This window comes from Myxocyprinus asiaticus, chromosome 27 (genome assembly GCF_019703515.2).
Source record: "Myxocyprinus asiaticus isolate MX2 ecotype Aquarium Trade chromosome 27, UBuf_Myxa_2, whole genome shotgun sequence".
NCBI lineage: Eukaryota > Metazoa > Chordata > Actinopteri > Cypriniformes > Catostomidae > Myxocyprinus > Myxocyprinus asiaticus.
In genome coordinates, this window is record NC_059370.1 from 44,383,193 (window position 1) to 44,398,454 (window position 15,262).

Genomic DNA, 15,262 nt, shown 5'->3' on the forward strand with positions numbered 1-15,262 from the left:
GTCTTATTTACTTTACTTTCATCTGGAGCTTATATTCTGACACTGCAGTGTATTTTTCACTGTAAGTATTTTTCAAAGGCTGTATTTTATGTAAGCATCGTAGGCAACATTCGTAACAGTAAACATACAAGGCATGGCAGCCCCTCAGCACACTAAAGCAGAAAGAAAAACAGAGTAAATGTGGGGAAAAAACACATTCAGTATGAATAGCCCTTAACTCATCTGTTCACGCATATAGGGGTGAGGGCATGTTGGCGAAACAAGTTCGGAAGGCCTGTATTTTTTTCATAAATTACAAACCCGAATAAAAGTCCTACTTGAAAAACTGTCCCAACCCGGCAGACCTCTTATGTGAACCGCTCTGAGAGTGTACACAGAACATGTCACCCCTCAAGCAGTTTTTGCTGAGCTTTCCTACCAGGGCAGGGGGCCCACCTGACGTCTGGGGCACCATGCAATTGCATGGTTTGCGTGGTGGTTAAAACCGCTACTGGACCTTAGTCCCTCAAAAGCTGAAAAGACATGGCAGACATGGGACAATGATAATCAGTACATAGATTCAGAATTTTATAATGGAGGATTTTATTTTAACATGGTTGGCAGTGATTTGATGATGATGATGGCCATTACTTCTAATCAGAATTGTTTATTTCAGCTTTATAGAAAATCAGATGTAATGCCTAAAACGTCTGGTACACTGATGCCGATGTAAATTGAAAACATTTTGTTTCTACACTGAGCAATTTTGCACTTTGTGGCCTTTTAATAGATTGCTGTATGATTTTGTTTATGGACATTGTGTGCAAGCCTCATCTTTAGAGTTTATGCACCAAAGCTACTTTTTTTTTTTTTTCCAGTATTTAAATTTACATTTATGCATTTGGCATACACTTTTATCCAAAGCGACTTACAGTGCCCTTATTACAGGGACAATCCCCCCAGAGCAACCTGGAGTTAAGTGCCTTGCTCAAGGACACAATGATGGTGGCTGTGGGGATCAAACCAGCAACCATCTACTTACCAGTTCAGTGCTTTAGTCCACTATGCCACCACCACATCTCAAAAACCATGAACAACCAACACTCCTGGACACTTAAACTGTTTGATGAAAAAAAAAATGACACTTCTATAGCTTGGTATTCTTAAATTGCGCAACTTATCAATTTTCACATTTCTATGTAGTCACATTTGCCAGTGGTGGTGGTGTAGTGGACTAAAGCACTGAACTGGTAAGCAAAAGGTTGTTGGTTCAATCCCCACAGCCACCACCATTGTGTCCTTGAACAAGGCACTTAACTCCAGGTTGCTCAGGGGGGATTGTCCCTGTAATAAGGGCACTGTAAGTCACTTTGGATAAAAGTATATGCATAAATGTACATTTGTCTTTACATGCCCTTGCTTCAATTTAAAACACTTGATTATCTAATCAAAATAACAATATATTCAATTTAAAATGACATTTTGAAGTGAGGATAAAAATATGGATGAATATTGTCAATGATAGAAGATTTAGATGCAGAAAATCCTCACGAGGTGTCAGTGATTGTTTTTATTTCACCTCTAGAAGCCGCTGTTATACTGCAGAACCGTCCAGTGCCAGAACTCTAAAAATAATAATAATAATAATAATAAAAAACTTTCGGCAACTATCTGCACAGATTTTCCAAAAAGCAACAATCGGCAACGATTCAACGGTAAAACCGTTATAGAAGGTCGAGGTGCGCAACTACCCAATTTTGAGGATGTATACGACACCTACATTGGTGCCCCTCTTTTTTTGGGAGGGGGGTTGCAATCGCACCCCCCTTAGTTAGCTGTTGGCGCCCCACTTTCTATGGTGCCCCTATGTGTTGCATACATATGTGGTTTTTGCGCCTCTGAATCAGTCTACCTCTAGATTATACGCCCAAATTATTGCAATATCTGAGTTTCTCATGCCACTAACACAGAAGAATGTCGCTTCTCAGGGGTTGCTCTTTCATAACTCAGGTACCTCAGGAAACCGAGAGGAGATCTCAGTTCTCAGATATTTCTTCTTAAGTTACTTGTACATAAAATAGACGCAAATGAGTATTGTTGTTATACAGTAAGAGTAGGGCCTATAGCTATGAAATGAATGTGGATAACAGTTCAGATAATGTGCTCTTGGAAAAGTTTGATGGGAAATGTTTGAGTTCACATTGAGGTCTCTTTTGATTGCAGACTTGGTTATCTAAAAACAGTTTGAGACATTGAGATCTCTTCTAAAAACTCTAGAGGAGACACATGAGATTTATGGGGTCTTTTTCACAGGAGAAACATCTCAGAAGCAGGAGACTTCAGTAAAAGTCTCTGTTTGCTCTCCATTGCGGTCTGGGAGAAACAATGAAGACATGAAAAATACTTGAGTGCTGTAAGTATTTTGTTGTATTTGTCAAAGTTCCCAAAATTTAGCAATGCATGTGGTGCATTTTTCCCTTGTAGAGACGTATTACAATTTGGAGAGGTCAAACATTCCCTCCATTGCAGCAATGCAAAACTTGTTGCAGCGATTTTCACTGCCCTTTTTGCATGGCAAGTGTGAGCCATATCACCCTGCAGCTCTTGCCTGGTTACCCACTGAAGCTTAGCAGGGTTGAGCCTGGTCAGTACCTGGATGGGAGACCTCCTGGGGAAAACTCAGGTTGCTGCTGGAAGAGGTATTAGGGAGGCCAGCAGGGGGTGCTCATCCTGTGGTCTGTGTGGTTCTTAATGACCCAGTATAGTGGGGTCACTATACTGTAAAAAGGCACCGTCCTTCAAAATGAGACGTTAAACCGTGGACCTGACTCTCTGTGGTCATTAAAAATCCCAGGGCACTTCTCGTAAAGAGTAGGGGTGTATCCCCGGTGTCCTGGCCAAATTCCACCCATTGGCCCTTATCAATCATGGCCTCCTAATAATCTCCATCCATTAATTGGCTCTATCACTCCACTCTCTCCTCTCCACCAGTAGCTGGTGTGTGGTGAGTGTACTGGTGCACTATGGCTGCCGTCACATCATCCATGTGGATGCTGCACACTGGTGGTGTTTGAGGAGAGTCCCCTGTTCACTGCGTAAAGCACTTTGAGTGTAGTGGCAGAATAGTGCTATATAAATGTAACGTTCATTCATTCATGAGCCACCAGTGCAACAGTGCCCACGCCAGTGGACAGAGACACACCATCAACCACCAGTGCAACAGTGACCGCACCAGCAGTCAGACTATGGGGTTTTCATATTGATGGTGAGGAATATAGAGAAATTATGTTTTTGACATAAATAAACATATAAATGGTGTATTTGTTGGAAGAACGAATAAGGACACATGCTTTAACCTTTATTCAGTTTGCAGACGCTTTTATTGAAAACAACTTACAGTGCATTAAAATTTACTGACTTAAGTTTATGTATTCCTGGGAAACCAAAGCACTGTTGTTACTGTCATCCTTGCTCTATCTCTACCGGTTGAAATGCAGGAGCTCTGTAGCTCAACTGCTGGAGCATGGATCATGTTTAACCTTGCATATACGATATTGTAAACACATATTTGCATAGTACTTTTTACGCAATTTGAACTGTTCTTGAAATTGTTTTTGTTGTTTTTCAGTATGCTTTGCACATTGTCTTGGGTGCACCCTTTGATTTGACCTCTGTAAGTAATTTATTACCACTTCAAGTAATTAAATTGGACCATGCTGTTGTTGCAATCTTTTTTTTTTTTTTGTCTTCAAACACTTTGAGGACTTGCAAATTATCTCTGAAAGGCATCTGTCTATTTCACTCCTGACCACACTAACCACCCCCTGAAAGACAATTCAGAATCAACAAAAAATGAATGTTGCAGGACAGAAGCCTTTCTTCAGGAGTCACCTCCAAGAGGAGAACAAGGCACTTCCAGCAGCAATGAGGTATGTGTCAAATATAGACATAAATCCAAACGTATCTATATGTATATATGCACACACACACACACACACACACTGTATATGTAAGTGTTGTTACAAATATTAAAACCAAACATTACATTATTCTTTACTCTTCTCTAATGTAGGAGCTACCAATAATTAAAGACCTCAAAACATTTGTAAATTGGCTGCATGTGACTAAATAGCTCTTCAGGGGCACGGTTGAAGAGCCCGTTTCCTACATTTGGAAGAAGAGGACAAGGAAAGGGCCATCCTCAATCTTTTCGAAGAACCAGACCTTTCCAGAGAGACCGTCACATTTCATTGTCTTTTTAGAGATGACATGGAGATTTGTTTCCTGGAATGACATGAGATGGGCCTAAGAGTAAATTGTTATTTTTGTTAGTTTTTAAGTTGTCTTTTTGTTGTATAAAGTTTGTGTTTCTGTTAAAAATGCTGCTGTTGTCTAGAGAGCCTCACATTCTAATGAACATCTGACAAACACCTTAAAAAGATCAGATTTACAAAGAATATAAATCATAAACATTTGCTGCATGTCTGACTGATGTCAGAGACATACTAAACATCTTATAGACGTATTGCAGAGGAGCAAACAATGTAAAACATGTTCCAGATATAAAAACATTTTCCTTGACAATATTTCATAAATCATACCAAGTGTCCAGTATTTCTGAGCTGAATCAGTTTGAACTAGCGATATGCCCGAGTTGCGAAGGTATCACGTTTCATAAAATCAAAGAGTCAATTCTTTTCGATGAATCGGTCAAACAGGTTTGCGAATCAGTTTGCGACAGCTGACGCACTGAATCGTTTGGAGTGGTTTCCTTGCTCAGTAAAACAGTACAATGATTTTTTAAAACACAAAGCAAACAGCGTTCTAGATAGTGAAATATTTGCCATGTCAATTGAAAAAAATAATAATAATCCTTCTAATGCATCCTAGTGATGAAGAAGGTACGTTGAGCACGTTTACTTGCATTCTTACACCAGTTATGCTTAATAAACTGCCAACATGTTGGTCATGTAAATATGTTAAACGGCGTTCCTTTATCAGCTTAAGTTCCTTTATCGGCGTAAATAAGATACGATAACTAAGGCCAATAACCCATTAAATCAACCAATACTTTTGAAAAAAATTGTCTTATTCTTTCTTTACTATGACGGGCACAGACAAAAAGTCCTAAATAATCAATAAAATCCCAGATGCAATTTATTGTTCAACCAAAATCTCAATAACAACCACTCAAAATTGAAGATTTGATGCATAACGCGAGACTTAATTATAAACAAGTCCTAAACACACCAGGGGGACTCTAATTTTGAAAAGACAAAAACTAAAAATCGGCAACTATCGGCATAGATTTTAGCCGATAACTATAGTTCCAAAAAAGCAAGTATCAGCATAGATTAATCGATACAACCGATATATCAGTCCACCTCTACTCCTGCATTATCTAGAGAAATGAAAGCAAAGTGTGTGCATTTCTGCAGAAGTGTGTTTAGCCAGAAAAAAACAAGTCGTCAGTGATCTTCACTGCACAATGAGCCAAACATCCCGATCCCGCTCTCACTTCTGCTTTCTGTCTGACACGTCAACTGGAATTATTAACAAAATAAACCTCACACAGAGTCACTTATATTTCCAGTTTTCTGCATCAGACCAGAAAACCGATATTTGTGTTTTGCGTTTCATTCAAATGTTCTCCTAGACTTCTATACCTTTTTTGAAAACCATTTGTATGGAATTTTTGCAATGTCTGGTCAGTTTTTTCCACTCTCATAAGAGAGAGTTCAAAGTTAGATCAAATTTCACAGGATTTTCTCTAATACCCTCTATAGAATAAGATAATCTGGTCATGTAATTGTACCATCACAGCCCCTACAGAAAGACATTGGTCAGGTATCAGAATGGTTTAGTGAGCCTCTGGTACAGAATAACATATTGAATGAATATCTGAAATACATGAGTCTCTAGAAACTCAAACCTCAAGACTTTAGGAGAACCAAGAGCATCTTTAACATAATGTAGAGACTACTCGATCAACCCAGTGATCACTGGATTCTCAAAACACAAATAAAGACAACCCCGCCCCCCCAAAAAAAAACAAAAGTACAGAGTCTTTGCCTTTATCTTTTTAAAAACTCTCTCTTTATAGAAACTCACTTAATTTATCATTCTCTCACATCTACATTAAACGCTCAGCTCTCCTTGTCTGGAATGTGTCAAAATCAGAGGGTTTTTAAAGTCTCTCATTAACCTGGAACACCTGCCATCACTAATTAACCCAGCACACATCAGTTAACACATTAGCTGCTTGTAACTAAACAGAACCACATTTTTGTAATCAGTGTTTTTGTCTTGTTTTCCAGTAAAAATATCTAAACACCTTTAAAACAACATGCATTTACTTTAAAAGCAAAATGAAATCATGCTTAGAGAAAACTATCCACCAGTGGGAATAAAAAAAATTTAAAAAAAAGTTTCTTGTTTCAAGCATAAATTTTACTAGATTTTGTAAGATGTGTCTGAAAATGAAAATGTCTAAAACAAGACAAGAAAATGATTTTTTAGCATTGAATGATTACAAAACAACAATCTGACAGAAAACCCAGCAGTACTGGTACATAACACGATAACTCATGACTTAAATCATCTTAATGTAGATCTTTACGCTTACTTAGCGTGACAGCGTTTCAAGAACAACAATAAAAGACACATTTAAATCATTAGAATGCAGACTGGAACTTTTATACGTTTTGTCTTATAAGTATTGCTTAAAGTTGCCCTTTCACAGAGGGTTTAATGGAGCTCTTATCTGATGTTTTTCTTAAAATTCCTAGGAGAAGGTAAAACAGTAAGAGCTAAAAAAGGAACGTGGATCGCATTGCTCAGATCATTTGCTCTTGGGAGAACTGGATGAGAAAAGTTTGAGTTCATATTGAGATCTCGGCAAATCTGAGCACAGTTTGAGACCTTGTTGAGATCTCTTGTGAAACCCTAGAGGAGACACAAAGAGTCTTTTTCTCAGGAGAAACATCTGAGACTTCAGCAAAAGTCTGTTTGCTGTCCATTGAATGTTGTTACTTTTTAAGAGATCTCATTAGTGATTTCTCTGTCGTAACAGAAGTGATGAGATTCTTACCGTGGGCTTGACAGTCCAGAAGCCCCAAGATGAAAAGGACCACAAACATCTTGCAGCGCTTCCTCTTCAACAGATTATCCGCTTTTCTTCAGTGTGTGAAGATCTGCTCATAGAAACAAGGAATGATACATCTGTCCTTCAACACAGACTTCTCATTTCTGTCAAACAGTATGTGACAAGACTGGAAAATCAGCTGACCCAGCGAAAATCCTTCAAACACAACTGCTAAAAACATTCTAGCATGATAAAGAATATTACAGTGGTTTTAAAATCATGTAGACAGATCATTTATCTAATTGAAATAAAAATAGAAATAATGCAAAATAAAAAGCAAAAAGCACAGTACAATAAAAAATCATTTTCTTATATCTTGATTCCCAATAAAATCTGTAAATATCCTTAAAACAAGATACGTTTACATTTCAAAGACAAGTGCACCAGCAAATTGTCATTACTTGTTTTCTGTAAGTATAAGATTAATGCCTGATTAAAACAATTTCAAAAGAAAATAAACAATTCTAAATGTATTCTGTGAGTGCAAGTCTTAATATCTTGTGCAATGGTAGTGCAGTTCTTTGTTTTTTTTTAGCAAATTCAAAATTAAATGAAGCAAACACTCCAGACCAAAAGCCAAGAGTTAGCAATGTCCCACAAACATTTTCCAGGACGATTTCTGTGTCTCTCAGTTTACCTGTGGTATCTATCTGAGTGTCAGCTAGATGTCCTAAAATTAAAACCTTCTGCTGTGCGTCCCAAATAGTTCTGATCTGACCCTCAACCAAAGGCGAAACCAGCCTCAAACAGTCACACTCGTCCCATGTAGCTTTGGGTTTTACGTCTACGCCGCGGTACTCAAGTGAAACGAACTCCCTTTAACAAACTGTCCAGTGTTCTGAAAGCCCCATGATCGCTGTAACAGTGTTGAAGTGTGAAAAACAGGCTCTTTTAATATCACATACAGAAAGAGTCCAGCTGTGTTTGCTGCTCAACCAAACACATCTCAACAGATAATTGATTTTGTTCACTTGCAAGTTGTTTGAGGGTTCTTTTGCTTTCTTTTTTTTCTTTTTGGTGTTTTACAGAAGGAAATTTCCAGAAAGCTCTATTGTATTTGCCCATAGGTAATCACGGCAATAGAAACCAAGATTTACCCTGGGATTTGTCTACTAGAAGTTACACTGATACAAATGTATCAGTTTTGATTCTTCTTTAGAATGTTGAGTCACACGATAAGAAAGAAAAATCTCTTAAATGTCTCAGTTATTTCTCCAGACCTCTGTGGACAGCAAACAGACTTTTGCTGGTGTCTCCTGCTTCTCAGATGTTTCTCCAGAGAAAAGGACTCCAGTAGTCTCACATGTACTCAGATTTTCCAAGACACCAAAAGTTGATTTAATTAATTTGAGTACATACATTTCTCATCCAGTTCCATCAAGAGCAAATGATCTGAGCTGCTATCCACATTCATTTTATACCTCTTTCGTCTTACTGGATGTCAAAAATGGACTTATTTGTGTCTGTTTTTGTTTCTCCAAGGGGCAGGGCCAGAAGGATGGCATGGGGTGGCAGATGCCCCCCCAAAAATGAGCTTTGTCACCCCAACTCCGACCCACTTGCGTTCTGGAGATGGTGCGCAACAGCTTAACCTGTCCGTGGCACGCATGGTCCATAACAACGTTCCACCCATTCCAACACACCCCCCTCCCCCGGATCACATGGAATCCTCCGCAAGATGACGCCGCAGCCCCCCACCCTTACTCAAAACTTGCCTCCCCTTTAACACCCCTGGCAAAAAAACCTGGACACGCCCCTGCGTTTCTCCCAAGAAAATTGAGGAGAAACATCAGAGAAAAAGTTGATTGACTTAAATATCACATGACTAACATCTCCTGGTATCAAAAGAGCAATTATTTTACAGGCTAAAAGAACAACAGACGAATGATTAAAGTCTTTATTGCAGTTTTTATTTTTATAGTACATAGTATGTGTAAAAGAACAAAGTACAAAATATCTCTACAAAAATATACTTGTAAACAAACATAAAGCTTTGGTACCTTAGAGTGTGTAACTTTACTATGTAATATGTGTATTGAATTGTGCAATTTAATAAGGCCTTGTGCATACAAACAATTAGTGTTAAAATCAAGAACGACAAGATAAAACCTCAAACTGTACTATAAAGTGTTTGCATGAATCAAACATTGTGCAAGAGAATTTTACATTTGACACTTCAGTTAGGATGGCAGATGTATTATTTGGGTGGTACTAATAAAACAAATTAAAAACTTGGGATGCTTTATAGTTTAATCGAACAATGTGGGGTTTAATCTCAACAAGGCTGAGAAATCGGCATCAGTTTGAGGGTTCTGATATCCGACATCCTTCATGTGCTTTGGATGGAAAAATCATTAACTTTCAGATTGAAGTGCACCATGATTTGATCATTTGGAACCATGTTGTACATCTTGACACAACTTGAACAAAACAAAATAAACTTTTGCTGCATAAGCCATCCTGAACTAAACAATACATTCGATCTTCTGTTCAATCTTGGTTCCCTTTATGGAATGTACAGTGCTGTGAAAAAGTATTTGCCCCCACCCTGATTTCTTCTGTTTTGTGTATATCTCATACTAAATAGTTTCAAAAATTCAAACGAAATCTAACATAAACAAAGGCAATCTGAATAAACACAAAATACAGTTTTAAAATGATAATGTTATTTATTGAAGCAAAATAGTTATCCAGTACCAACTGGGCCAGTTACTAAATCCCCAAATCTATGAAACTACATTCATAATGGGGTTCAGCTGGACTAGACACACCCAGATCTGATTACTTCCAGCCCTGTTCAATCAAATCAACACCTAAATTGAGTTTAGGTTTAGAGTTCAGCAGCATGCAGTTGGCTAAAAGGTCTCACCCAGTAGCACACTATGCCAAGGATGAAAGAAATTCCAGAAATGATGAGGAAAAAGGTGATTGAAATACATCAGTCTGGGAAGGGTTACAAAGCTTTTTCAAAGGCTCTGAGACTCCAAAGAACCACAGTGAGAGCCATTATCTCCAAATGGAGAAAACTTGGCACAGTAGTGAACCTTCCCAGAAGTGGCCGACCTTCTGAAATTCCTCCAAGAGCACAGCGACGACTCATCCCGGAAGTCACAAAAAAGCCAAGGACAACATCCATGGAACTTCAGGCCTGTCTCGCATCACTAAAGGTCACTGTTCATGACTCCACTATCAGAAAGACACTGGCCAAAAATGCCATCCATGGAAGAGTGGCGAGGCGAAACCACTGCTAACCCAGAGGAACATTAAGGCTCGTCTGAATTTTGCCAAAACACACCTTGATGATCTTCAAACCTTTTGGGAGAATGTTCTGTGGACTGATGAGTCGAAAGTGGAACTGTTTGGAAAACAGGGGTCCCGTTACATCTGGCAGGTGGGCCAAAATTCCTCCACAGTGTTGTGAAAGACTGATCTCCAGTTATCGGAAGAGTTTGGTTGTAATTGTTGCTACTAAAGGTGAAACAACCAGCGATAAGTTTAAGGGGGCAGTTAGTTTTTCACATGGGTGATATAGGTATTTTATAACTTTTTTGCTTCAATAAAAATATATTTGAAAACTGTATTTTGTGTTTACTCAGATTGCCTTTGTTATTTCTCGTTAGAAGATCTAAAACAATTTAGTATGAAAAATACACAAAAATGGAAGAAATCAGGATGGGGGCAAATACATTTCCACAGCACTATAATAAAAAAGAAATAGCTTGTATAATCTGTTTGCTTCCATTACCCATAAAATATCAAAGTGCAGTTTTGCTACATGGATCTTTAAAAATCTCTTGCTAAAATCTAAAATAGAAATACAAAGCCTGAATAGAATACACAGTTTGAATAATGTTTTGCAATAGGCTTAGCGGAGAACGAATTGTAACTCAAAAAACAAGCAAAATTTAAAAACCTCCTATAACATAACCCAACCGATTATGAAGTCTACTGATTCGTATCGCAGAAGAGTTCTTAAAACATCAACCTTGGAATATATATTTATAAAAGCACACGTCTAAAGATGAACTGATTGTAGCTATGCCTTCAGCAGTTCATAATACTGCACTGTACCAGTTTATTAAAAAAAGAATACAAACGGGGCCTGGGTAGCTCAGTGGTAAAATATGCTGGCTATCACCCCTGGAGTTCACTAGTTCACTAGTTCAAATCCCAGGGTGTGCTGAGTGACTCCAGCCAGGCTTCCTAAGCAACCAAATTGGCCCAGTTGCTAGGGAGGGTAGAGTCACATGGGGTAACCTCCTCGTGGTCACTATAATGTGGTTTGTTCTCAGTGGGGCGTGTGGTGAGTTGAGCGTGGATGCCGCAGTGGATGGCGTGAGACATGTGCTATGTCTCCGTGGCAACACACTCAACAAGCCATGTGATAAGATGCATGGGTTGGTGGTCTCAGACACAGAGGCAGCTGGGATTTGTCCTTTGCCACCCAGACTGAGGCAAATCACTATGCAACCACAAGGACTCAAAAGCACATTGGGAATTGGGCATTCCAAATTAGGGAGAAAAGGGGAAAAATCCCCAAAAAAAAAAGAATGCAAACATTTAAAATATGTCATGTGGTTTTTGCTCAAACCTTCACAGATGATCCTCTAAAACAATGTTCTCACCTGGTTTTCCATCAGGACACAGATTTTATATTGGACATCAAGTGGAGACCCAACACAGTGCCGTAATTATCGTACAAAAGTAAACAAAAATGCCCTTAAATCGAACATGAAATGTTCTAAATGTCTTTTAAATTTCCCTGCAGCCTATGACTCACTCCACTAAAAATAATAAACCATGTTTCAGCGGTTGAGAATAACTGCTTTAAATGTGTATGAAATTATGAGGAAGTCTTGGATATCCACAGACTGTATTTTTGCACATTTGTTTGCTATCGATGTATATCATCTTCTAATAATTTGCTCAAAATGAGAATTTTCACTACTCAGTGACAGCAAGTTGGATGTCACAGGAAGCTCTCCTCCACATCTGGAGTTCCAGAATTATCCGGCAGCAGCTCCTCTCGCTCGGGATCAGTACTCGGGGTTTCCATGGAGACCGTCTCCTCATCAGAGCTCAATGAGCTGTGGAAGAGAGAGAGAGAGAGAGAGAGAGAGAGAGAGAGAGAGAGGCCTGTAACTTCACAAGCTCACTCAAACAGTACTTTGAGCTCTGGGCCTGCAGGGGGCGACAAGTAGCAAATTCTGAAAACTCATTCACTCTGATTGCTCAGATTCGAGCTTTGCTTTTTTTAGTACATTTATTTTAACCTTGATATAAAAGGCAAGTTTTTCATAGAAAGTGTATTAATTAATAAAATAATAATATGATATATTTTTAATGTACCATAATATCTCAACAGTATGGCAGGCTATATTTCCTCAAAATTAAATAATTAAATATTGAAATAAAACATAAAATAAATAATGACCCCCCCCCCCCCCCATCGTATAAAATCAGTAACATAATTAATTATTATTAATATATATTTTTATATATATAATACATAAATAAATTATGTAGTATAATTTCATATGGATTAAATTATATATAAAATCATGAAATGAATCATTAAAACATTGAAATCATTGATTTCTCATTTAAGCATAAGCTTTGTGTCTTATGAAATATAACATATTTATGTATAGAGTAATAGGCTCTTCAGACATATGCTTTTTTATATTTATTTTTATTTAAACATGTATTTTTTTATCATTTAAAACTAGAAATGAACAGAAAGATTGAGGACTTTGGAAACTGATTTCCAGGTCACTAATCAAATGTATGTAGATTAGTGACATTGATCATGTACTCTTTGTACAGAAAGATTTGTCCGATTTCTTTGATCAGCATGATCACGTTTTATTCATGTCAGCACCAGTGCATGCTGTCAGGAGGACGTACCAAATATTGAGACATTCTGAATGTTAATTTTTCAATTCTCAAATTGCTACGCTGATAATATAATTTGCAATGAAATAATTAGTATTAAGTGAGAAAAATGCAAAATACAGACATTTTCACCAGTCTCACACCTTTGGATCCCGCTGTGTGTGTGTGTATATGGGTCATGGGCAAATAAGATTATCTGAGATGATAAAAAGGAGAAATCTAAACCTACTTTAAAACACACCTGGCAAGTTTGCAGAAATGTTGGTTTAAAAAAAAAAAAGTATAGCATTTTCAATCAAACTGATTCAATTGCTGATCATAATAAAATGTCATGTGGTGTAACCATCAAGAAAAAGGCCTTTCCTTGAATACATGTGTGTACACAACTTCATTATACATTTCTAAAAAGTTTAAAGGTATATAAATGTCAAGACGTATATCAAGAAGTATTCTTAGGGTTACTAAGGTACATTTGACCTGAGCAAAATGTGCAATTTCATAAAAAATTTCAAAATGTCAAAAAATAAAATAAAAATAAAAAAAGTGTGGCATCGTGTGAAAGTACATTTACTGTATACAATAGATAATAGTTTGTTTAAAAGCAGTCAGCATGTGCTCTTATTCTTTGGCAAACAAACACCCTCATTTGCACAGATGAATGGATTATTCATGCATTATTTTTTCCTTTAATGAAACAGAAGTGAGTCTGCGGTGGAGGAAGAGCTGATGTCTCATCTTTCTTTCATCCTCTGTGGTTTAAAATCACAGTCAGATGTATTTTTACTCAAACAGGAAGTGGGCATTACCTCGAGGGGCTTTCGGCGGGCACCAGCCCGTCTGGAATCTCTTCCTCTGGCTTCGGGTCGGGGATGGGAATGATGTACTCGTTATGCGGAGCGTCTGCGGTCGGGCTTGTGTTCGAGTCTGGAGGAAACTGTAAGAAGGGAGACTCAGGAGAGAAGGTGCCCGGAAAAGGAGAGGGGACCCGCGGCTTCACACGCGCCACTGCGGGGTGATCGCTCTTCAGAAAACTGTCGTTCACTTGAGAGTATCTCTGACAGAGAGAGAGACAGAAGTGTTGATATGAGGTTTGGTGTGGCACAGAATGACATATTTTAAATGCTCAGGAATTGTAAAATTAAGATTCTGTGCAATCTCTGAGGTAAATGAGGAAATGAAAAACAAAGTGAAACTAAAGGAAACCTTTTTATATCCGTCTGAGAGCATGTTCCCCATCGTGTGCACCAGAATGGAGAACTCGGGCCGCTTTTCAAACTTCTCATCCCAACATTTCCTCATGACCTCATAACTGCATAAGAACAACATGAAGAACGTTCAGTCCAAACACAAATAATCTAACCTCATTCTGAGAACCCATGTTTATTTGGAGAAGCCACAAGAACCTTCCAGAAGCTGTGATTTAAACACAAACCTGCCACAATGTCTGTAAATCACTGGGCTTTATGTGATAAATATATCATATAATGCAAGAAATTCTGTCATAACATTCTCACCCTCATGTTGTTCCAAAACCACATTCTTATATGGAACACAAAAGTAAATTTTTAATGACTATGTCAGATCTTTGGGTGTTTTCAACATAATGGCATAAAAAATCTATGGACCCGCCGGCGGGTCCATGGGGGGTGCTATATCGCAAAATAAGTTTACATTTAAAACGTTAAAGTCACCGAAAACATAAGTTAGGCATGTGTGGTATCATTTGTAAGCTTAGAATCTGACATTTTCATAGAACACTATCACTTTTGCATTTATTTGACATAAAATAACAAAATAAGGCAAAATAAAAATCTGTGTACCTGTGTAAAATAAGCGACACCTAAAAGTAATGAGATAGAAATACAAACGTCTCTTTTATGCGCCGATCACTGCTGCTGTGAAGTAGCCACTAACTTTATATCTGCCCTTACCTTAGGCAGTTTTCTACAAAATGAGCCATTACTTGTCTGTGAGCTCGCTTGTGTGAATAATTCAATGTTATATCTTAGATGTCCAGAACAAAATAGCAGGAAAAGCATGCTAAACAAGCCATCTGAAAATGATGTTCTATTTAAAAATAGACTATTGATGATAAAATGTTATACAAAGGATCTCATCTTTCTAGTGACACTTAGATTGAGCTTCTAGTCCACTCAGATGCCGAGATATTTGATAAAATAATGGGGGTAGTGCATGAACTGAAAATTAGACTGAATGTCTATGGACGAGCACATCTGTCAGCGT

The 15,262-nt window shown here is 37.9% G+C and overlaps 2 protein-coding genes across 2 annotated transcripts in view; both read right to left on the minus strand.

The window, feature by feature from the left end:
* LOC127418072 (macrophage colony-stimulating factor 1 receptor-like) overlaps nucleotides 1-7,213 on the minus strand; it is a 29,867-nt gene extending 22,654 nt beyond the window's left edge. Inside the window, exon 1 of the mRNA XM_051658447.1 lies at nucleotides 7,070-7,213. Within this exon, the coding sequence (XP_051514407.1) occupies nucleotides 7,070-7,118 (49 nt within the window). The 5' untranslated portion in view covers nucleotides 7,119-7,213. The remainder of the gene's footprint in view (nucleotides 1-7,069) is intronic.
* A 1,798-nt stretch (nucleotides 7,214-9,011) lies between these two features.
* LOC127418070 (platelet-derived growth factor receptor beta-like) overlaps nucleotides 9,012-15,262 on the minus strand; it is a 55,246-nt gene continuing 48,995 nt past the window's right edge. Inside the window, exons 21-23 of the mRNA XM_051658444.1 lie at nucleotides 14,222-14,327; nucleotides 13,825-14,072; nucleotides 9,012-12,210 (exon numbers count right to left, since the gene is read on the minus strand). Coding sequence (XP_051514404.1) covers nucleotides 12,093-12,210; nucleotides 13,825-14,072; nucleotides 14,222-14,327 — 472 coding nt within the window. The 3' untranslated portion in view covers nucleotides 9,012-12,092. The remainder of the gene's footprint in view (nucleotides 12,211-13,824; nucleotides 14,073-14,221; nucleotides 14,328-15,262) is intronic.